The sequence below is a fragment of the Nelumbo nucifera genome, chromosome 3 (assembly GCF_055504915.1).
Source record: "Nelumbo nucifera cultivar China Antique chromosome 3, China Antique-T2T, whole genome shotgun sequence".
Classification (NCBI taxonomy): domain Eukaryota; kingdom Viridiplantae; phylum Streptophyta; class Magnoliopsida; order Proteales; family Nelumbonaceae; genus Nelumbo; species Nelumbo nucifera.
This window is the reverse complement of record NC_142651.1, coordinates 84,145,534-84,168,467: the sequence shown is the minus strand read 5'-3', so window position 1 is coordinate 84,168,467 and position 22,934 is coordinate 84,145,534. Positions and strand designations below refer to the sequence as shown.

The following is a 22,934-nucleotide window of genomic DNA, read 5'->3' as shown; positions in this document are numbered from 1 at the left end:
CCAGAATGGAGGGATGCTATGAGAACAGAAATTGATGCCCTGCACAAGAATGACACTTGAGAAGTGGTTGATTTGCCTGAAGGGAAGGCTCCAGTAGGCTGTAAGTGGGTCTTTACTATCAAATATCATGCTGATGGCACCAATCAAAGGTACAAGGCTAGACTGGTTGCAAAAGGCTATACACAGACATATGGGATTGATTATCTAGAGACCTTTGCCCCTATTGCCAAGATGACTTCTGTGAGAGTTCTTCTATCTTTGGCTACACACTCAGACTGGCCACTTTATCAACTGGATGTAAATAATGCATTTCTAAATGGAGAATTACATGAGGAGGTTTATATGTCTCTTCCTCTAGGGATGTATGAAATAGATATGAAAGAAAAGGTCTGCAGGCTGAAGAGATCTCTTTATGGATTCAAATAGTCCCCTAGAGCATGGTTTGAAAGGTTTAGGGCTGCCCTTGTTAGCTTTGGCTATGTACAGACACAGTCTGATCATACACTCATTATGAAGAGGAGAGGATTCTTGGTTGTTTACCTGATTGTGTATGTTGATGATATTGTTGTGACTAGTAATGATGTCTCAGGAATTAATGATCTCAAATCTTTCCTTCATACAGAGTTTGAAATCAAAGATCTAGGGGAATTGAGATACTTTCTTGGCATAGAAGTTGCTAGATCCAAGGATGGTATTTTTATCTCTTAGAGGAAGTATGTTCTTGATTTGCTCTCTGAAACAGGGAAGATGGGTGCTAGACCAGTTGCTACTCCTATTGATATGAGCCATAAACTCTCTGCTTCAGATGGGATATTGTTAGAAGACAAGGGAGTCTTCCAGAGACTATTTGGAAAACTTCTTTATCTATGCATGACACGGCCAGACATTGCATACGCTGTCAGCTGCATTAGTCGGTTCATGCATGCTCCCAGGGATACTCATATGGCAGCAGCAGAGCGGATTCTGTGTTATTTGAAGGGCTCCCCTAGAAAGGGAATTTTGTTTGCCAAGCATGGCCATATGAAACTTGAAGCCTACACAGATGTTGATTGGGCTGGAAACATTGATGACAAAAGATGTACCTCTAGGTATTGTAGCTTGGTGGCAGGTAGACCTGTTCATGGGCCGGCCCAGCCCCTGGACGGGCTTGAACACGCAAATGAGCCCGCGGGCTTAACCCCGGGCCAAAAAGCTCAACCCGCAATAAATTCGATCTGGGCTTAAGATTTGCCAAAATAGCCCAGCCCGACCTATAGATTAAAGTTAGAAAACCCTAGTCGAACCCCTCTTTCTTTCACCTCTTTCCAGTCGAACCTCTCTTCTCTTCAGTCTTCACATCCTCCTCAGTCCTCAGTCCTCACACTCTCAGGCAGCCACATAACCGGCGAGGCGACGAACGTTCACCGGCGCAACAACTCCGGCGGTGAGTCCTCTCCTTCTCTCTCTCTCTCTCTCTCATTCCTCTTCTCACTTCTCTTTCAAATCTCAGACACTGGCAACGGCAAGGCGACGAATATAGGCACCGACGGCGGCGGTGAGTTCTCTCTCTCTCTTTCTCTCTCTCTCTCTCTCTTAGATGCGAACTGATCACTGTTAAAATCGCAGCTCACAGTCATTGCGAACTCATCTCCGGCAAACACAGTCATCGGCGGTGAATAGGGAAAAATTCCAATTTTTTTATTAGGTCGGGCTTCGAGCTTCGGTCTCTTTATCAGGGCCGGGCTCGGGCCCAAGTTGTAGGCCCGTTGGTCGGGTCAGGCTCGGGCTCGGGCCTAACAAATTTCCATTCATGAAGAGTAAAAGCTCGGCCCGACCCATGAACAAGTCTAGTGGCAGGTAACATTTTCTCTTGGAGAAGCAAGAAACAATTAGTTGTTGCTCGATCTTCAGCCGAAGCAGAATACAGAGCCATGGCACATGGAGTTTCTGAACTATTGTGGCTTAAATCATTGATGGAGGAACTGGGTATTGAGCATGATAAGCCAATGATGTTATACTGTGATAATCAGGCCGCCATCAACATTGCTCACAACCCAGTGCAACATGACAGAACTAAGCATATTGAAGTTGACAGACACTTCATTCGAGAAAGAGTGGCTTCTGGTGAAGTGTGTCTCCTTTCATCACCTCTGAAGGACAGTTAGCTGATTTCCTCACCAAGGGCATTCCCAAGGCTAAACTTTAGCATGATACAGGCAAACTTGGCATGATTGACATCTATGCTCAGCTTGAGGGGGAGTGTAGAGAAGATGGGCCGAATGGGCCATAGGCTGTTTATCCTTTTTTATCTTTTATGTTCTTTGTTGTAATGGGCCTTAATCTGGGCCTATTCTTTCTTATGTTATGTCTTTTAAATTTTCTGCCCAACTAAGGGCTTCTCTGTAAATTACCAAAGTTTAACTTAATAAAATAGAATTAAGGGTGTAAGAGAAGAGATTATGTTTGAAAATCTCTCTCTCTGAACCCAAGTTGTCGCCACCTTCTTCTTCTCTTCTCTCCTCTGGAACTCTGATTTCTGCTACTTTCTTTTTGATTTTTGCATCTTTCTAAACAGTCCTTTCTTCTCAAAAGGTTGTTTTTCTTCTGTTCTTAATCTAAATGATAGTTTAAACAGTGGTGATTGACTGTGATTGGTTGTGAACTTATCATCTATGTTTGGAGACTATTGTAGTGTCTGGAACATCAAACTCCTGACAACAGTACTCAGTTGGTGACTGGGGATTCAGCATTAGAAGTAGCATTGGGAGGGCATCATGGTAGCGACTGGAGATGGTTGTAGTGATAAAAAACCTAGTGTGGTGATTCCCTCTGACTATTTGGGTGTGCAGATGACTTCAATTAAACTTAATGGTAAGAAGTATGTGCCATGGGCCAAATCGGTGGAAGTTTTTCTCAAGGCAAAGAGGAAAGTGAAGCATGTGAAGGAAGATAAACCATCAGCTGACCCTTCAGGGTTTGATGACTGGGAACAGGAAGATGCCCAAATCATGACATGGTTATGGAATAGCATGGAACCCAAAATAAGTGCCAACTTTATGTTCTTAGATACAGCTAAGGACATATGGGAACATGCCAAGAAGCTTTATTCTGAGCAGGATAATACTACGAGGGCATATCAGCTCTATTAGGAGTATTTTGATCTGCAACAAGGGAATAAAACCCTAGAAAAGTACTATGCCAGCATGAAAAACCTCATAAATGAACTAAATGTCTATCATCCCCTAACTCCGGATGTTAAGGTTCAGCAACAACAAAGGGAGCAACTGGATGTCACTAGGTTCTTAGTGGGGCTAAAATCAGAGTACGAACCAGTTAGAGCCCAAATTTTGGGAAGCTCTACTCTTCCTACCCTTGAGGAAGTATTTGCAAGGCTTCACAGGATCTCCTTGGGTTCTATAAAGAGTATCACACCATCTGACAGATCAGGATTTGTGGTAGCCAAAGGAGGTGGACGTGGTAATAGAGGGGGAGGACATGGATCTCAAGGAGGTCGTGGTGGTTCCATATTTGGCCATGGTGGTGGTCGTGACTCAGGGGGAGGCCGTGGTAAAGGAAAAGGTACCTCGACTAGGAAGTGTACCCACTATGGTAGGGAAGGACGTTTGGTGAATTTTTGTTATAATCTCCATGGCCCACCTTCTACATGGGCAAATCATGTAGTTTCTGGTGGGGTTGATGTTAGTGATAACCAACAGCCAGATCTCACCCCTTCCACATCTACATCTGTTTCTGGAAGGAGATGATAAGTGTACCGCGCGATGAGTATGAGAGGTTCCTCCAGGCTACTTCACAACATACTACTGCCACCCTTGCTCACTCAGGTATTGCTTGTTTGACATCCAAACCCTCCCCTTGGATTATTGACTCTAGAGCCTCTGATCACATGACTGGACTCCAGGTGTGTTCTCTTCTCTCTCTGAAACTTCAACATTTCAAACTGTTACCCTTGCCAACGGTTCCTCTTCTCCCATCTATGGTGTTGGTAATGTTGAAACGACTTCTCTTTCTTTATCATCTGTTCTATATGTACCTAAATTTCCATTCAATCTTATGTCAGTTAATAAATTAACTAAGACCCTTAATTGCTCTATTACATTCTTCCCTTCGTTTTGTGTTTTTCAGGATCTCAAGACTGGGAAGAAGATTGGTGGAGGGCATGAAGCTGGTAGATTGTATTATCTTGACGGTGGTGGATCATCAGTTGCAATTTAGACTTCCCTCACTCCTCTACAATGGCATTGTCGGCTGGGACATCCATCCCTCAAGGCACTCAAGATATCGGTTCCGTCTTTGAGTCATTTGTCATCTTTACAGTGTGAGCCGTGTCAATATGGGAAACACCATCGGGTTTCCTTCAGTCCTAGAGTTGATAGTCGTATGTTGAGTCCCTTTGCTTTAGTTCATTCAGATGTTTGGGGTCTAATTAAAATAGTCTTATAATGGTTATAAGTATTTTGTCACTTTCATTGGTGATTGTTCAAGGATGACATGGATTTATTTCACGAAAGAAAGGAGTGAATTATTTTCCATTTTTCAAAAATTTCATGCTGAAATACGTATGCAATTTGGTGTTCCAATCAAAGTTCTTCGTTCAGATAATGGTCGTGAATATTTCCTCACTTCTTTTCAATAGTATTTAGAACATGGCATCATTCATCAAACTTTATGTGCATCCACCCCTTAGCAAAATGGGGTGGTTGAACAAAAGAACCGTCATCTCCTTGAAACTGCCCGGTCTATTCTTCATCAAAGGAGTGTTCCTAAACGTATTTGGAGTGACGTTGTGCTTACTGCTTGTTTCCTTATCAATCGGATGCCCTCCTTAATCCTTCATGGTCGGTTTCCCTTTTCTATTTTGTTCCCCACCTTGTCTCCCTTTCCATTAACACCCCGGGTCTATGGCTGTGTGTGCTTTGTTCACTATCTGAGTCCTGGGTTAGACAAACTAGATGCACGCTCTATTAAGTGTATCTTTCTTGGCTACTCTCAGACCCAGAAAGGGTATAAGTGTTACAATGCCATTACTTGGAAGTTCTATGTCTGTCCTGATGTCACGTTTTTCGAGTCCATTCCGTTCTTGGGACTTGAAGTTTCGTTATCTCCACCTTTGCTTCCTCTCCCTCTTCCAATCCGTGATCCCATTCCGGGTGTTCCAGTTGGGGCTGATCTGTCACCTTCTCCAATGCAGATTCCTACTAAACGACCACCGATCCGGTAAGTGTATACGCGTCAACAGACACCGGCACCTCCTCCAACTTCTACACTGTCTACGGATCCTGTTGTTGCTCTTGTCCCAGAATCTTTCAAGCTTGATCTTCCCATTGCTTTATGGCAAGGTAAACGTAGTTGTACCCAACATCCCATTTCTAATTTTGTTTCAATCTCTCACCTTTCCACTTTACATCGCTAGTTTATTTCTCTTGTCATCTATCTCTATACCTAAGGATGTCAATGAGGCCCTTACTTCACTCGGGTGGCATCAAGCAACGGAGGAGGAGCTCTCAGCTCTTTAGCATACTCACACGTGGGAAATCACTACTCTTCCTCCAGGTAAGCATGTTGTGGGTTGTAAATGGGTGTATACTATTAAATACTTGCCGGATAGTAATATGGAGCGTTTGAAGGCTCGACTTGTTGCTAAAGGTTATTCTCAGCTATATGGGGTAGACTATATGGAGACCTTCTCTCTAGTGGCAAAGATTAGCTTAGTCTATGTCTTAATTTCCTTGGCAGCTATGTATGATTGGCCTTTGTTTCAACTTGACATTAAAAATGTTGTTCTTCATGGTGACCTCATGGAGGAGGTATATATGCAGCAACCACTTGGGTTTGTTGCTCAGAGGTAGGATGGTATGGTGTGTAGACTAAAAAAGGCAATTTATGGGTTGAAACAATCTCCTCGTGCTTGGTTTGGGAAGTTTAGTGAAGTGGTGAAGAATTTTGGAATGAAACAATGTCAGATTGATCACTCAGTGTTCAGCTATGATTCAGAAGCCGGAAAGAATTTATTAGTAGTCTATGTGGATGACATTGTCATAACTGGCAGTGACAAATTGGGGATTGATAAACTAAAGGTCTTCCTGCAAGAACATTTTCAAACAAAAAACCTTGGGAAGTTGAAGTACTTCTTGGGTAAAGAAGTTGCCAGATCAAAACAAGGTGTAAACCTGTGCCAAAGAAAATATGTCCTTGATCTGCTGGAGGAAACAGGACTGTTAGGTGCGAAACCGGCCGAAACTCCTATGGAACCAAATGCTAAGTTTAGTGATACAGGTGAAATATTTGATGATCCTGGAAGATACAAACAGTTAGTGGGGAAGTTGAACTATCTAACTATCACAAGACCAGACATCTCCTTTGCAGTCAGTGTGGTGAGCCAATTTATGTAGAATCCTCGGATACTTCATTGGGATGTAGTTCTCAGAATTGTAAGGTACCTGAAGGGAGCTCCAAGCCGTGGGTTATTGTACAAACCAGGAGGAAGACTTGAGGTAGTTGGGTATACAAATGCAAATTGGGCAAGCTCTGTGTTAGATAAAAGATCTACTACAGGATACTACACATTCCTTAGAGGCAATCTAGTGACATGGAAGAGTAAGAAGCAGAATGTTGTGGCAAGGAGTAGTGCTGAAGCCGAATACAGAGCCATGGCACACACTACATGTGAATTAGTATGGCTAAGAAACCTCCTACAAGAAATTGGATTTGTAGATGTTCAAGATTGCTATCAGTCTTGAGCACAACTAAATTTTAGGTTCGTAAAGAAGAGAAAGTATAGAGGAACGAGGAGAAAGAGTAGTGAGAGAGCAGTAGAACACAAACTTTAAAAGGAAGGACAGAATCTCAATGTTCTGCCACCGCCACTTCAATTTAATATTTATATGTTATGCTAGTTACATGAAAGGACACATCTACCCTTGGTGTTTACATCATAACACATAACAATATAAAACTGAAAAGTAAATAACAACTAGAATAACAGAATAACAGATTGACCATCAGCTATGACTAGATACATTCTACCCTACGGACAGAGTGGGACCACAGCTGTGGGGCCCACATCAATGTTCTCTACACTCCCCCTCAAGTTGGGAGTAAATGTTCATCATTCCCAACTTGGATAGATCCGCTTCTAGCTTCTTTCTTGATACGGCTTTAGTGAGGATGTCTGCTAGCTGCATACTGGATGTGATGTAAGGGAGGCATACTTCTTGAGATGAGACCCTCTCTCGTACAAAATGGCGGTCAACTTCAGTGTGTTTGGTCCTATCATGCTGCACTGGATTATGTGATATATTAATAGCTGCTTGATTATCACAATGCAGCATTAGGGGCTTCTCATACTCTATACCCAACTCCTCAAGTAGAGATCTCAGCCATAGGATTTCAGCCACTCCATTAGCCATTGTCCTGTATTCTGCTTCAGCACTAGATCGGGAGACAACACTTTGTTTCTTACTTCTCCAAGAGACAAGATTACCTCCCACAAGAGCACAATATCCGGAGGTAGACCTTCTGTCATCAACACTCCCAGCCTAGTCGGCATCCGTATAGACCTCCACCTTCATGTGGTTATTGTTCTTGAACAGTATACCCCTACCCGGGCATCTCTTCAAGTATGCTAATATTCTTTCTGCTGCAAGAAGATGTGTGGTTCGAGGAGAATGCATGTACTGGCTGACAACACTAACAGCATAAGTAATATCTGGCCGAGTGAGGCAGAGATATAGAAGCTTCCCTACCAATCGCTGGAACATAACCTTGTCTTCAAGAGGCTCCCCATTCTCTGCACTAATCCTGTGGTTCTGTTCAATGGGTGTATCCGCAGGCTTGACACCTAACTTTCCAGTTTCTGCCAGCAGATCTAGGACATACTTCCTCTGCAAGACAAAGATCCCTTGTTTGGATCTAGCAACCTCAATACCCAAGAAATACCGAAGTGCACCAAGATCTTTCACCTCAAACTCTTGATGAAAGAGCTGTTTGAGGGACTCAATTTCATGGCTGTCATTTCCTGTCACCACAATATCATCAACATATACTGCAAGTAGTGTCAGAGAGGACTCCACCCTCTTGATGAACAGTGTGTGATCTGACTGGGCCTGCACATAACCAAACTTCCCAAGGGCTAGTCTAAATCTATCGAACCAAGCTCTAGGTGATTGCTTCAAACCATACAATGCCTTATTGAGCCGGTAGACCTTCTTACCTGTCTCTGTATCATAGAATCCAGGAGGCAACTGCATGTAAACCTCTTCCTGCAGGTCTCCATTTAGAAAAGCATTTTTAACGTCCATTTGGTACAAAGGCCAATTGTGGCTTGCTGCAAGAGATAATAGAACTCGAATGGTGGTCATCTTGGCTACCGGGGCAAATGTCTCCAAGTAATCTATACCATAAGTCTGGGTGAACCCTTTTGCAACTAGCCGAGCTTTGTACCTCTCAATGGAGCCATCCGCATTGTACTTCACAGTAAATACCCATCTGCATCCAACTGGTTTCTTTCCTTTGGGCAAATCAACTAGCTCCCAGGTATTATTTTTCAACAGGGCATCCATTTCAACTTGCATTGCACCTCTCCACTCCGGGACTGATAGGGCTTCTTGCACTGTTCTTGGAATAGGGACATTAGCAACCGAAGTAAGATAGGATCTGTAGGAGGGAGATAGGCCATCATAGGATAAAAACTGGGAAATGCAGTGGGCTGTAGATGTGGTGCAATATCGTTTTCCTTTACGGATGGCAATGGGAAGGTCAAGGTCGTCTGCAGAGGGTGAAGTGGGAACAATGGAAGATGTCTCTATGGGCCCTGGGACTGTAATACCTGGACTTGGAGCTGCACAAGAGATTGGAGCTGGCCTGGACTGCTGATGACCGAGATCAACCTGCTTGCACCGCCTGTGATAAATCCTCAACTCCTGATCCCTCTGACCACCCTCACCATTGCAGCTCTCATCACCCAATGGAATAGGTAAAGGATCTGCCCCACTCTCACTGCTCTCCCCCTGAGGAGAAACCCGAGGATAATAGGGTGTCTCCTCAAAGAAAGTTACATCCATGGAAACAAATCTTTTCCCTGAGACAGGATCATAGCAGCAATAACCCTTTTGAGTTTGTGCATAACCAAGAAAAATGCATTTGGAGGCTTTAGGTTCGAACTTGGAGTGATGGGGTCCGAGAAGCTGAACAAAACAGGTACAACCAAATGTTTTAAGGGGAACCGTGAACAACTCCTCATCTGGGTATAGAAGGGAAAAAAGAGATAACATATCAAGAACTCGGGAAGGAACCCGATTAATAAGATATACCGCCGTGAGGATAGCATCACCCCAGAAGCGAATAGGGACATTGGAGGTAAACATAATACTTCTAGCCACCTCCAAGATGTGCCTATTCTTCCTTTCGGAAACCCCATTCTGCTGAGGTGTATGAGGGCAAGTGCTCTGGTGAATAACCCCATGATTAAGAAGGTAAGATGCCAATGGCTTAGCAAAGTATTCCTTTGCATTATCAGATCTAAGAACTTTGATCTTGGCATCAAACTGGGTTAGGATCATTTGGTGAAAGTTTTGGGTCAGGGCGGGAACCTCATCTCGTGAACGCATAAGATAAACCCAAGAAAACCGGGTATGGTCATCAACAAATAACAGAAAATATCTGTACCCACCCATGGAAGGAATGTGATATGGCCCCCAAACATCCGTATGCACAAGATCAAAAGGACGATTGCTCCTTTTATTGCTCAATGAATAAGAGTGTCTACAATGTTTAGCAAACTCACAGCTTTCACATTGCAACTGGGACAACTCAACAGACTCAAACAAATTAGGAAACAGACTCTTTAAGGACCGAAAAGACAAATGACCCAATCGGTTATGCCAAAGCATAACCGAACTCACCCTCTGGGAAACAAGTGACTTCTTATCCATTGACTCTTTCCGACAAGAACTCTCCCTGAGCAGATAGATCCCATTCGTCTCACGGCCAGTCCCAATCACCTCCTTCGTCTTCAGGTCTTGAAAAACACACCGGTCAGGGAAGAAGGTTACTGAGCAGTTCATGTGTTTGGTAATACTACTGACTGAAAGAAGGTTAGTATCAAGCTTAGGGACATGTAAGACAGAAGACAAGGAGATGGTATCCGATAGCTTGATGTCACCCTTGCCAGAAATGGGGACAAGAGAGCCATCAGCAATAGATACTTTATCCCTACCAGAAGATAAATGATAAGTGGTAAACAATGAAGGCAAGCTAGTCATATGGTCGGATGCACCTGAATCTATTACCCAACAGGGTTCAGTGGTATCTGGAGCTGAGGCATGGTAGGCTGAGGCTCGAGTACCTGAATGTGCGAAAGCAAATGTGGCAGGGGCTAATGGTGACTGCGGTGGCTGAGCTGAGTTCCCAACTTCCCCTTCCAGCTGTATAAGAGCAGCCCGAACTGCGGCTAAGGTCTCTAAGAATGTGCCTCTTGTGCCAGACGAGGATGCTGAATTAGTATTCACTGCCACATGAACGTTACCCTTCTTGCTTCTTACAATGCCCACATACCACATAACTGCTGTTCCCAAAACTACCTTCGGCCTGATTTTTAAACTCCATTTCGGTCAAGAACCAATAGTCTCAAAATTAGGGTTACTACAGCCAAAGAACCGCGCTTGGACTATATATCACAACCAAAAATCAGTATAGAACCAATCTGTATTCACGGTATATGTGCATGAAACAGGTATAACTGATGATCTGAAACCAACTAGCAACACAACAGCAGCACGCCGTACAGTTCTCACCCCTTAAGAGAGTTCGAAAACCCCAAAAGAATCTGAAGATCAGCTTAGAAGCAGGTCTGATATGCTTGGGAGAATTAGGGTTTTTAATCAGTCCCAAAAGAAAACATTTCAGTTGCACATTCCAATCAGTACCGTACAGATAGACTTGCAGTAGGGTTAATATGAAACCCTAAAAGCTGATCAATGCTGAAAGAAAAACAAACTTTGAGGACAGCTCCAGGTAAACCGCAAGGTTCAGCCTGACATTAGGGCTTGCCGCAAGCTTATTAGGGTTTTCCGCAAGATCACTTTCAGACCTTAAAACAGTTCGGCCCAACAGTAGGGTTTGCATATCACTTTCAGACCCTGAAACAATTCGGCCCAGCAGTAGGGTTTGCTGTAAAACCCTAGAGAATAGAAGGGAGAAAACCCTAGAATGGTTCGGCCGCCCTTTCAAGATAGATCCAACCTATCTTCTCTGATAGTACTTCTCTTAGAGAATAGATAACTTACAAGGAAAAAATTGTTCGCTGCCTTCCAAGGTTACCCGAACCCTAGTCTTCTCTGGTCCTTCCTGACCACCAACACTCTGCAACCATGATAAGCTTTCAACAGCTGCTAGCCCTTCTGGTGATCTCCAAGAATCAGTCTGCGAACTCCACCTTTTCAGCTTCCAGTCCTAGGAGATTCTCATGTGGTCGGCTGATACTAGACTCACATGAGAAACCCTAACTTGGCTCTGATACCATGTAGATGTTCAAGACTGCTATCAGTCTTGAGCACTACTAAATTTTAGGTTCGAAAAGAAGAGAAAGTATAGAGGAAAGAGGAGAAAGAGTAGTGAGAGAGCAGTACAACACAAACTTTGAAAGGAAGGACAGAATCTCAATGTTCTGCCGCCACCACTTCAATTTAATATTTATATGTTATGCTAGTTACATGAAAGGACACATCTGCCCTTGGTGTTTACATCATAACACATAACAATTTAAAACTGAAAAGTAAATAACAACTAGAATAACAAAATAACAAATTGACCATCAGCTATGACTAGATACATTCTACCCTACGGACAGAGTGGGACCACATCTATGGGGCCCACATCAGTGTTCTCTACAGGATTCACAATGGACAGACCTATGAGATTGTACTGTGATAATCAAGTTGCAATTCACATCTCATCTAATCCTGTTTTTCATGAGAGAACAAAGCACATAGAGATTGATTGCCACCTTGTGAGGGTGAAAGTCCTTACTGGAGAGATAAGCACAGAACATGTGGGCTCAGGTGATCAGTGGGCAGATTTGTTTACAAAAGGTTTAAACTCAGGGAGAGTGAACTATATATGTAACAAGTTGGGATTATATGACATATATTCTCCAACTTGAGGGGGAGTGTTAGAGTTAGCCAAATGAGGGGTAGATTAGTCTTTTCTAGTCAGTTTAAGTTATATGCTTATGTAGCAGTTCTAATTAGACTTCCTGTCCCATACTTAAGTGGGGGCAGTTTAGTCTTTGTACTTAATTAAACCCCTAATCCATATTGTGGTCGAATGGTAGGGTTTAGCCTACCAATTTTGACTGTTTTCTTCTTCTTCTTCTTCTTCTTCTTCTTCTTCTTCTAGTTCAAACTGTTGTAGCCACTGAACAAACACTCATCAATCAGATGTCCATGTCCATCCTTGGAAATCAATCACCTCTCTTAATCTTGTTCCCTACTCTTTCTCCATTCCCTCTTACTCCTAGAGTCTTTGGTTGTGTTTGCTTTGTTCAGAATTTAGGACCTGGTTTAGACAAGTTAGATGCGCGTGCTACCAAATGCATCTTCCTTGGATACTCCAGGACCCAAAAAGGGTATAAGTGTTATAACCCTAGCTCTCATTGGTCCTTTGTGTTCTCAGATGTCAATTTCTTTGAGTCAGTTCCATTTTCTCGAGGTCAGCCCTCGTTGACAAATCCTGTGGTTGCACCTCCTCCTTCTGACCTTGATCTTCCTATTGCATTGCGGAAAGGTAAACGTAGTTGTACATCTCATCCTATTTCTCATTATGTTTCGGTTACTCACCTTTCTGCATGCCGTCGCCATTTTATATCTTTGCTATCTCTGTTTCCACTCCTAAGATTGTCCAGGAAGCCCATACTTCTCTAGGTTGGTGACAAGCAATGGAAAAGGAATTGTCTACTTTACAACACAACATACGTGGGAACTTACTACTGTCCCTCCCGGTAAGCATGTTGTTGGGTGTAAGTGGGTCTACATAGTGAAGTATCTTCCATATGGTAGTGTGGAACGATTAAAGGCCATGTTAGAGGCCAAGGGCTATTCTCAGTTATATGGTGTTGACTATACGGAGACATTCTCTCCTGTGGCTAAAATTGGTTCAATTCGGGTATTAATTTCATTAGTAGTGTAGTTGATCAAGACTACTATCAGTCTTGATCACTAAGAAACTTCAGGTCGCAGTCTTGATCACTAAGAAACTTCAGGTTCGAAGAGAAGAGAAAGTGAAGGAGGAGAAAGAGTGGTGAGAGAGCAGTAGAACACAGGTTTTGAGGAGAAGAACAGAATCTCAATATTCTGCCGCCGCCACTTTAATTTAATATTTATATGTTATGCTAGTTACATGAAAGGACACATCTACCCTTGGTGTTTACATCATAACACATAACAATATAAAACTGAAAAGTAAATAACAACTAGAATAACAGAATAATAAATTGACCACAGATGTGACTAGATACATTCTACCCTACGGACAGAGTGGGACCACAGCTGTGGGGCCCACATCAATGTTCTCTACACTCCCCCTCAAGTTGGGAGTAAATGTTCATCATTCCCAACTTGGATAGATCCGCTTCTAGCTTCTTTCTTGATACGGCTTTAGTGAGGATGTCTGCTAGCTGCATACTGGATGTGATGTAAGGGAGGCATACTTCTTGAGATGAGACCCTCTCTCGTACAAAATGGCGGTCAACTTCAATGAGTTTGGTTCTGTGATGCTGCACCGGATTATGTGCTATATTAATGGCTGCTTGATTATCACAATACAGCATCAGGGGCTTCTCATACTCAATACCCAACTCCTCAAGTAGAGATCTTAGCCATAGGATTTCAGCCACTCCGTTGGCCATGGACCTGTATTCTGCTTCAGCACTTGACCGGGAGACAACACTTTGTTTCTTACTTCTCCAGGAGACAAGGTTTCCTCCCACAAGGGCACAATATCCTGAGGTAGACCTTCTGTCATCAACACTCCCAGCCCAATCAGCATCCGTATAGACCTCCACCTTCATGTGGTTGTTGTCCTTGAACAGTATACCCCTACCCGGGCATCTCTTCAAGTAGGCTAAGATTCTTTCTGCCGCAAGAAGATGTGTGGTTCTAGGAGAATGCATGTACTGGCTAACAACACTAACAGCATAAGTAATATCTGGCCGAGTGAGGCAGAGATATAGGAGCTTTCCTACCAATTGCTGGAACATAACTTTGTCTTCAAGAAGCTCCCCACTCTCGGCACTAATCCTGTGATTCTGTTCAATTGGTGTATCTGCAGGCTTGACACCTAACTTTCCAGTTTCTGCCAATAGGTCTAGGACATATTTCCTCTGAGATAAAGATCCCCTGTTTGGATCTAGCAACTTCAATACCCAAAAAATACCGGAGTACACCAAGGTCTTTCACCTCAAATTCTTGATGAAGGAGCTGTTTAAGGGACTCAATCTCATGGTTATCATTCCCTGTGACCACAATATCACCAACATATACTGCCAGTAGTGTCAAGGAGGACTCCACCCTCTTGATGAATAGGGTATGATCTGACTGAGCCTGTACATAACCAAACTTCACAAGAGCTAGTCTGAATCTATCGAACCAAGCCCTAGGTGACTGTTCCAAACCATACAAAGCCTTGTTGAGCCGGCAGACCTTTTTACCTATTTCTACATCATAGAATCCAGGAGGCAAACACATGTAAACTTCTTCCTGCAGATCTCCATTCAGAAAGGCATTTTTCACGTCCATTTGGTATAAAGGCCAAGTGTGACTTGCTGTAAGGGATAATAGGACTCGAATAGTGATCATCTTGGCTACCGGTGCAAAGGTCTCCAAGTAATCTATGCCATAAGTTTGTGTAAACCCTCTTGCAACTAACCGAGCTTTATACCTCTCAATAGATCCATCTGCATTATGCTTCACCGTAAATATCCATCTGCATCCAACTGGTTTCTTTCCTTTGGGCAGATCAACTACCTCCCAGGTTTTGTTTTTCAACAGGGCATCCATCTCAACTTGCATTGCATCTTTCCATTCCGGGACGGATAGGGCTTCTTGCACTGTTCTTGGAATAGGGACATTGGAAATGGAACTAAGGTAGGACCTGTAGGTAGGAGATAGGCGATCATAGGATAAAAAATGGGAAATACAGTGGGTTGTAGATGTGGTACAATGTCGTTTCCCTTTACGGACTGCAATCGGAAGGTCAAGATCATCTGTAGGAGGTGAAATGGCAACAATAGAGGAAGTCTCTATGGACCCTGGGACTGTAGTACCTGGACCTGGAGCTGCAGATGAGATTGGAGCTGGCCTGGACTACTGATGATCAGGATCAACCTGCCTGCACCGCCTGTGATAGACCCTCAACTCCTGATCCCTCTGACCACCCTCACCATTGCAGCTCTCCCTCAACTCCTGATCCCTCTAACTACCCTCACCTGCAGCTCTCATCACCCAATGGAATAGGTAAAGGAACTGCCCCACTCTCACTGCTCTCCCCCTGAAGACAAGGACTCAAACCCCCACTCTCACTGCTCTCCCCCTGAGGGGAAACCCGAGGATAATAGGGTGTCCCCTCAAAGAAAATGACATCCATGGAGACAAACTTCCTCCCTAAGACAGGATCATAGCAGCAATAACCCTTTTGAGTTTGTGCATAACCAAGGAAGATGCATTTGGAGGCTTTGGGTTCGAACTTGGAGTGATGGGGTCCGAGAAGCTGAACAAAGCAGGTACAACCGAATGTCTTAAGGGGAACAGAAAACAAGTCCTTAAAGTGAACAATTCAGTTGCACAATCCAATCAATACTGTATAGATAGACTTGCAGTAGGGATAATAAGAAACCCTAGAATCTGATCAATCCTACCAATAAACTTAAGGGCAGCTCTAGGTAGATCACAAGGTTCAGTCAAACACTAGGGCTTGCCGCAAGATCACTTTCAAACCCTAGAGTAGAGAGAAACACAGTTGAGACAGTTCGGCCTAGGGTTTGCTGTAAAACCCTAGTGAATCGAAGAGAGAAAACCCTAGAATGGTTCGGCCTTCCCCTCCAGATAGGTCCAACCTATCTTCTCTGATAGAACTTCTCTTAGAAAGTAAATAGCTTACAAGGAAAAAATGTTTGCTGCCTTCTAGGGTTACCCGAACCCTAGTCTCCTCTGATCCTTCCTGACCACCAACACTTTGCAACCCTAGCAAGTTTCCAATAGCTGCTAGCACTTCTGGCGATCTCCAAGAATCAGTCTGTGAACTCCTCCTTTTTAGCTTCCAGTCCTAGGAGATTCTCATGTGGTCGGCTGGTATTAGGCTCACATGAGAAACCCTAACTTGGCTCTGATACCATGTAGTTGATCAAGACTGCTATCAGTCTTGATCACTAAGAAATTTCAGGTTCGAAGAGAAGAGAAAGTGAAGAAGAAGAAGGAGAAAGAGTGGTGAGAGAGCAGTAGAACACAGGTTTTGAGGAGAAGAACAGAACAAGTAGCAATGTATGATTGGCCTCTCTTTCAACTAGACATCAAGAATACCGTGGTATGTCATCTACCTGTTGTGAAATCATTTGGCTTAAAGTCCTTATGGACCTAATAGTTGACCACTCATCCGCGGTTCCCCTATTTGCAAATAATATGAGTGCAATAAAGATTAGCCACTAATCCAATGTTCCATGAGTGCACAAGCATATTGAAGTTGATTTCCACTACATTAGAGATTAGTTCCTTGTCGATCACATTTCTCTCCCTCATGGCATTAGTTTGAGGGGGAGTGTAGAGATGTAAAGGGTTGGGGCTGATTTTCCTTTTCATAAAGAAATTTTTCATTAAGAAAATGAGACTAAGTACAAGAGAAAGGTGACAAGATATCACTGTGAGAAAGCAACAACACCAACTAAACAACAACAAGCAGCCATAAAAAACAAAAAAGAACTCCAAGAATACAACTCAATGCCAATCTCCTAGAAGCCTCCAACTTCCGACACCACCCCCGCACCAAGGACAACCACTTGACTCTTCCAAAACAAAACAAAACACAACAAAAAAATGTCATCACTAATCCTCCCCCTAGAGCATCTCCTCTTGCCCATCATCAGCCTCATTCTAGACCTCTCCTCCTTCCCCTATTGCACTCTTCTTTACACTATCTTCCCCCCTTTTCCTTTCGAACTCCCCGATGGCATTTCTAGCAAATGCCTCACCACCTAGAAAGAACAGACCAAGACTCTTGCCAACCTCAACATTTCTCTCAGCAATTTCTCAAGAGCCAAGCACCCTTCTCCCTTTTTCAACAAAGGTTTTACCAACCAAATTTCCTGTATTTTCATCTCCACCATTTTTCCTCTTCTCTTGAGACTCTCCACCATTTTTCCTCTTCTCTTGAGACAAATTCACCAAGCTGGAATCTGAACTGAAGTGGTCAAGTGATTCAACCCTATCCAAAACCTTGGTGCCAACTTCCCCCCATTCTTAAATACACCCTCTTATAATTTTTTGTTGTCCCTGCTCCAATCAGACCATGTTTTAGATGAGAAAAAAGGCGTAGGAAGTGTACACCTAGAGGCACGCCCCCAGGTGAGGCGCCCCCAAAATGCCTTGAGGTGTATGCTAGAGACGCTGACACCTTTGAGGTGTATGCCTCATACACTTTTTTCATGAGGTGTGCTAGAGGCTTACGCCTCAGGCACACCTCATGTAAAAGTACATAAAAAAAAAAAGAAAAAAAAATAAGGAAAGGAAAGAAGAAGAAAGGGAAGGGGAAGAAAAAGAAAGAAAGAGAAAAAGAAAGAAAAGAAAAGGAAAGGTAAGGGAAGGGAAGGGGAAAGAAAGTGGGCAGGGCACTAAGCCCCTGGGCCCCTTGGCTGGGGGGCTTCACCCCCCAGACTCCCAGCCCCCCCCCCCTTTCAATTTCAACTAGTGCTATGCATCTTCATTTTTCTTAATATAAAATATTTTTATTAAAAATAAAGAAAAATGAGATCTTCTTCCTCTTCTTTCTCCTCATCCCCGCTCCTCTTAAGGAGGCTTATGCTTCCTTGTGTTCGGGAGGCTTATGCCTCTTACATTCTGAACTACGCCTCACGCCTCTAGGTAGTGGAATGCCTCGCGTCATGCCTCTGTGTTTTAAAACATTGGTGCAAGTTACTTGGGCTACGAGTTTTGGGGAACCAACTCTCTAACAGAAATCTCATCTCTTTCCTCTACCTTCCTCTTACGACCCAAATCTACACCTAGCTTACCAACCACCACCTCCTTAAAAGAAGAAAAATCCGAAGACAACTTGTCTTATGAAAAATCCCAAATTTCAGGAACAACAACTGTACCTTCTCTAGACCCATCTCCACTTTCTGAAACTCTCAGATGACCAACATTAGCAAGCTCACTCGCCTCTGCCCCACCCCTCCGCCCAAGCTCCTCCTCCCCTTTCTTCTCCCTCCTTTGGACCATTCACCAAAGTCACCACCAAGGCCGAAATGGCATCAAGAGACGGGGCAACATTGGTAATGGAAACACCACAAACCTCTGTAGTAAGTCCAAACTTGAAAATAAATAGTAATTTTGTTTTACTGAAAATAGTAATCTTGTGCTATAGGTTTCTCCATTCTTCAAATGGCTGATTTTTCTTGCAAATTCCTACTTCACTTTTTTTTTTTATAAGTAAAAGATCATTAAATTTCATTGAGAACAAAAATAGCACTGTTACAAGCATCCCATAAGGAGGCGTGAGATGTAGCCTCACTATTAAATCAGAGCTAGCACTGTAATTACAATTGCGCCCAATACAACTGATCCCTAATTACCCCTTGCTTTGCTAAAGAATCAGCCAATGCAATTGCCTCCCTTCCCACCCATTGTATACTTAGATTCATCTGCTGTGTTAACCACTGGAACTTCTTCATTTCATTTCTATAACACCAAATCACTGAATCTGGATTTCTTAGTCATCCTACCACTACCTTGGAGTCCCCTTCAATCACTAGGTTCTCCAAATTCATGTCTTTTGCAATCTGAACACCTTGTAAAACTTCCTACTTCACTTAGAAACTAAGACCTTGTTGCACTTGAATTTTTCTAGCATCTTTCCTAATAGGTCTAACAATGGGTAGGACAGACTTGGGTACAATGGAAATGTTCAAATTTTAAAGATACATGTTCACTTTGCAAACTTTTCCTACTGAATAGATAGGAAAAATAACAAAAATAAAGAACTGTTCCACATGAAATGCAGCTTTCAATATCAGTAGTTACATATATATTAGAGGTCCAATGAGAACTTCACAAGCATTGCACCTAAACCCAAGATCCAGTTAACTTGCATCCATTTTCAGAAGAAAACCTAGTCATGAGAGATTTTTCAAGGCATGTATCAGATTGTCAATTATTTTCTACACTTATTCAAGTCAGAAAAACATACCATGCTACTAAAGTAGAAACCAACTGTGGTAAAGTAGAATGATAGCATTCTATAAAAGTCAAATCGACGTCCTAGTCGATAAACTTCACGGCTCATTGTCTGTTCTCCATTTCCATTTGCCACCTTAGCCTCAAAAAGTGATATTTGATTCATTCCTACATCACGACCCTTTCCGACTTGGATATACTCGTGATGAGTAACATACCCCCCACGAAGAGTTGAATTAAATCCTGTAGAGATTTAAAAGTTAACCATCTAATGACATACATCCACCTGTAATAATTTAAGAATACATATTTACCTGAAAATATATCCTCGCTTAAATTAATTCCTTTTGAAGCTTTGCTTATTCCACCTCTTGTCAGGTGAAAAATTCTGTCAAATATATCAGGATGACCATAATGGAACCTCACCCTATTAAGTTAGAAATGAACATCAATCAGAAAATCGACTTGGTAATGCCATTAAATACCATCCAATTTGAGCTAAAACATTTAAAATTTGAAAATTCCAGTTATTTGGGATTTTTTTTTTTGTAGTGGAATCTGCCATTGTAATATTGGTCACACTATCTTCTCTTGTTAGTTTTATTTGTTCAAGATGTAAAATACATGGGAAAGCTCCCCTCTGTAGGTATGCATATGGATCAGATCCAATAAGAAGCATGCACCTCAAAATTTCATAATATGTCTAATAATAAAAGGACATGTACAATAATAAGGTTTACATACGCAGGAGGGCCTTGCTTTTACAGTTGACCATCACATGGTATTTATTTATTTCTAAGGAGGTGGTGGTCTGGTGATCTTTGAGAAAGAAAGGGGCATCAAGGTAAGTTAATGTAGTCGTATGAGACTACTAACAGCCCAAGCTGTGGTGTATAATCAACAGGAAATTAAGAGGATGAGAGGAGAGAATGAGAAGAGAAAGAGAAAAGAAGAGAAGAAGATTTCAAAGGAAGGATTTCAGAAAAGAAGAGGATGCTTAATCTGCCGCCCCCCTCTTTCTATTTATATTAATTTTGAAGTAAGGATAAGAGTGCTTACATGGAAAAATTAAAATCCTAATAAAAGACAATAATTAAAGTCCTAATAAAAGACTAAAGTCCTAATAAAAGACTAACAACTAATTGTGGACTGACACTTAAATAACTAGTAGTTGTATACGAGTACAATAGAAAGAGGTGGGGACCACATCAGTGGTTTCTACAGTTAAAATGACTAGAAATATGTAGTATAGAGTAATAACTAATGTTAACCCACTTTAGGAAGAGACAACAGAGTTTTTAACCATGGTAAGTCCACAGAAAGGGTTAGTGCTTAGTCCAAATGTTTTTGCATTGATAATAGATGAATTAATCAAACACTTATGCAATGAAATTCCATGCTATAAGTTTTTTGCAGACAAAATAGCCTTTGATTGAAGAGAGTATAGATTGCTAAATCCAAATCTAGAACTATAAAGAGAAGCATTAGAATGAAAAGGTTTTTAGATAAGTCAAACCGAAATAAAACATGCATTGCAATCTTAATTGAAGCAGATAAATAAAATTAATGAATCAATAGATAGCCCAAAGTAACCATTTCCATTACCTTGGTTCAATCATTTACAGTGAGGGAGAAAGTGAATGGGATGTTGCTCATAGATTTGAATACAGGTAAAGAGATGCAAGGATCACATTGATTAATTGGATTAAGCACTTAGACCAAAAGGAAGTTTTCCTTCCAGCATTATATGAAACAATGTGTTGGACAATCAAGAAGCGAGTTCAAATGAGCATAACTGAGGAGAAGATGCTAATATTATGAGTGGCATGACTAGGAATGATTGGATCAGAAACAAGCACATTTTCAGGGATCAACGATTGCCTTCTTCATATAAGAGCCCTTTGTTTTGCAAGTCCACAGCATATATAACCTTTTTCTTTTTTTTTTGGGGGTCAGTCAGCAATTAGAACTTTTTCTAATCAACAATTATACTGTGCAGTTTCCTTTTAAGATTAATCAGCCTATATAACAAATGCGTCTTTCTATTTGTGAATTTTTGTTAAGATAAATCAATTGATGCATATATCCCTAAATCTTGGATGAACGATAATCAATTGCCATTCAATAGAGAATGTCCATTTAAGTCTCTTTGGTCTCAAATCTCATATTCACTTTTAAAAGTTAACCAAGATTGGTCAGGATCTCATATTGCCAGAATGGAGATGCATTTTTCAGTTTATGCAAATTAATCGACACAAATTCCTGATACAGTGGAATAAATGTAATAATGCATAACATCCTTACCTTTCAATGGATATGGTATTAAACAGAATAGAATGAAAAAACAGGATTCATGTAGCCAACCACATATGGTTAGGATAAGGTTTGGATGATGATGATGATCCTTACCTAAGAGGATTTGCTAAAATCCTTTGCCCAATAGTTACAAAGCTTGTCTCCTGATTGGACATGAACCAAGCGAGGGATGAAACACTGAAAACATGAGAGGACAAAACTAAGCACTTCAAATCATATTATGCTGTCAATATGTCTTTTGAATATTACTAGGTTGTATTTTAATCCAGAAGCAGAACTCCTCAAGATCAAACTAAATGTACAGAGAAGTATGATAAGACTAGCCTTCCAGTAAAAATGTGCTCCCTAAGACCCAAGATTGTAGGTTTCCGTTGTCTACGACGTAATTTTACTAACTCTTGTAGAACATTTCTCATCTTGAAGGCTTCCTCAAGGTAATTATCCTAAACATGATGAAGGAAAAAAGATCAGTGACTGAACTTATCTTACCTATGAATGGATACCAAGTGGCTGTTACCTGATTCATGTCTATGGTCTGAAGTGCTTCCCCACGAGTGAAAATTATGGCATGATTTTGATTTTCTGGTTTTCCTTCACCAATATCTGTTGGAGGACCTGGGAGCTTGATTCGATAAATTTCCTATCAAATAAATAGGCAAGCATAATTCATATGTAATAAGTAAGATGCGCAATCTCATATCATCCTAAATCATAGAAGTGATATTAACTTAACCCACAAATCTAACAAGTTGCATGGATCCCAGGAATCATGAATAACCTTCAAAGTGGTGAGCAATCAGAAAATAGTTGGTAAGCCTACTACCATAAGGTATAGAAAACACATATCTGGTAGGAAAAACAGCATTTTGAAGCATAGGAAGTTTTTATCTGTTTTCTGTCAATTGTTGAATAAACTCTGTACATGGATATTTACTTCTGTAGAAGATGCAAGTCATATATATTCAATAATTTATGTTTCACTAGTTGTTGAATAGATTTGTTCACAGTTCTGTACCTCATCTGCTCCCTTGAGAAGCACAGAATAATAAACCTTTTCAGATTTTCCGTTCACTGTATCCTCTCCCTCATCAATGTAAGCAACACGTAATGATGGATACCTGTATAGATTTTGTACAATTGAAATTAATGAACAATTTAACAGGTTTCAAGAAGTTTTGAGGAGTT

General features: G+C 41.7%; 1 protein-coding gene across 3 annotated transcripts in view; it reads right to left on the bottom strand.

The window, feature by feature from the left end:
• Window positions 1-22,934, bottom strand: part of LOC104585971 (putative callose synthase 6) — an 80,638-nt gene that overhangs the window by 14,173 nt on the left and 43,531 nt on the right. For all 3 annotated transcript variants that reach the window (XR_733382.3, XM_010243036.3, XM_088899608.1), the window contains exons 34-39: window positions 22,765-22,867; window positions 22,267-22,389; window positions 22,074-22,192; window positions 21,843-21,926; window positions 19,748-19,860; window positions 19,447-19,676 (exon numbers count right to left, since the gene is read on the bottom strand). Coding sequence is in view for 2 of the 3 variants with exons in the window: in XM_010243036.3 (XP_010241338.1) it covers window positions 19,447-19,676; window positions 19,748-19,860; window positions 21,843-21,926; window positions 22,074-22,192; window positions 22,267-22,389; window positions 22,765-22,867 (772 nt within the window). In the remaining variant the exon portion in view is untranslated. The remainder of the gene's footprint in view (window positions 1-19,446; window positions 19,677-19,747; window positions 19,861-21,842; window positions 21,927-22,073; window positions 22,193-22,266; window positions 22,390-22,764; window positions 22,868-22,934) is intronic.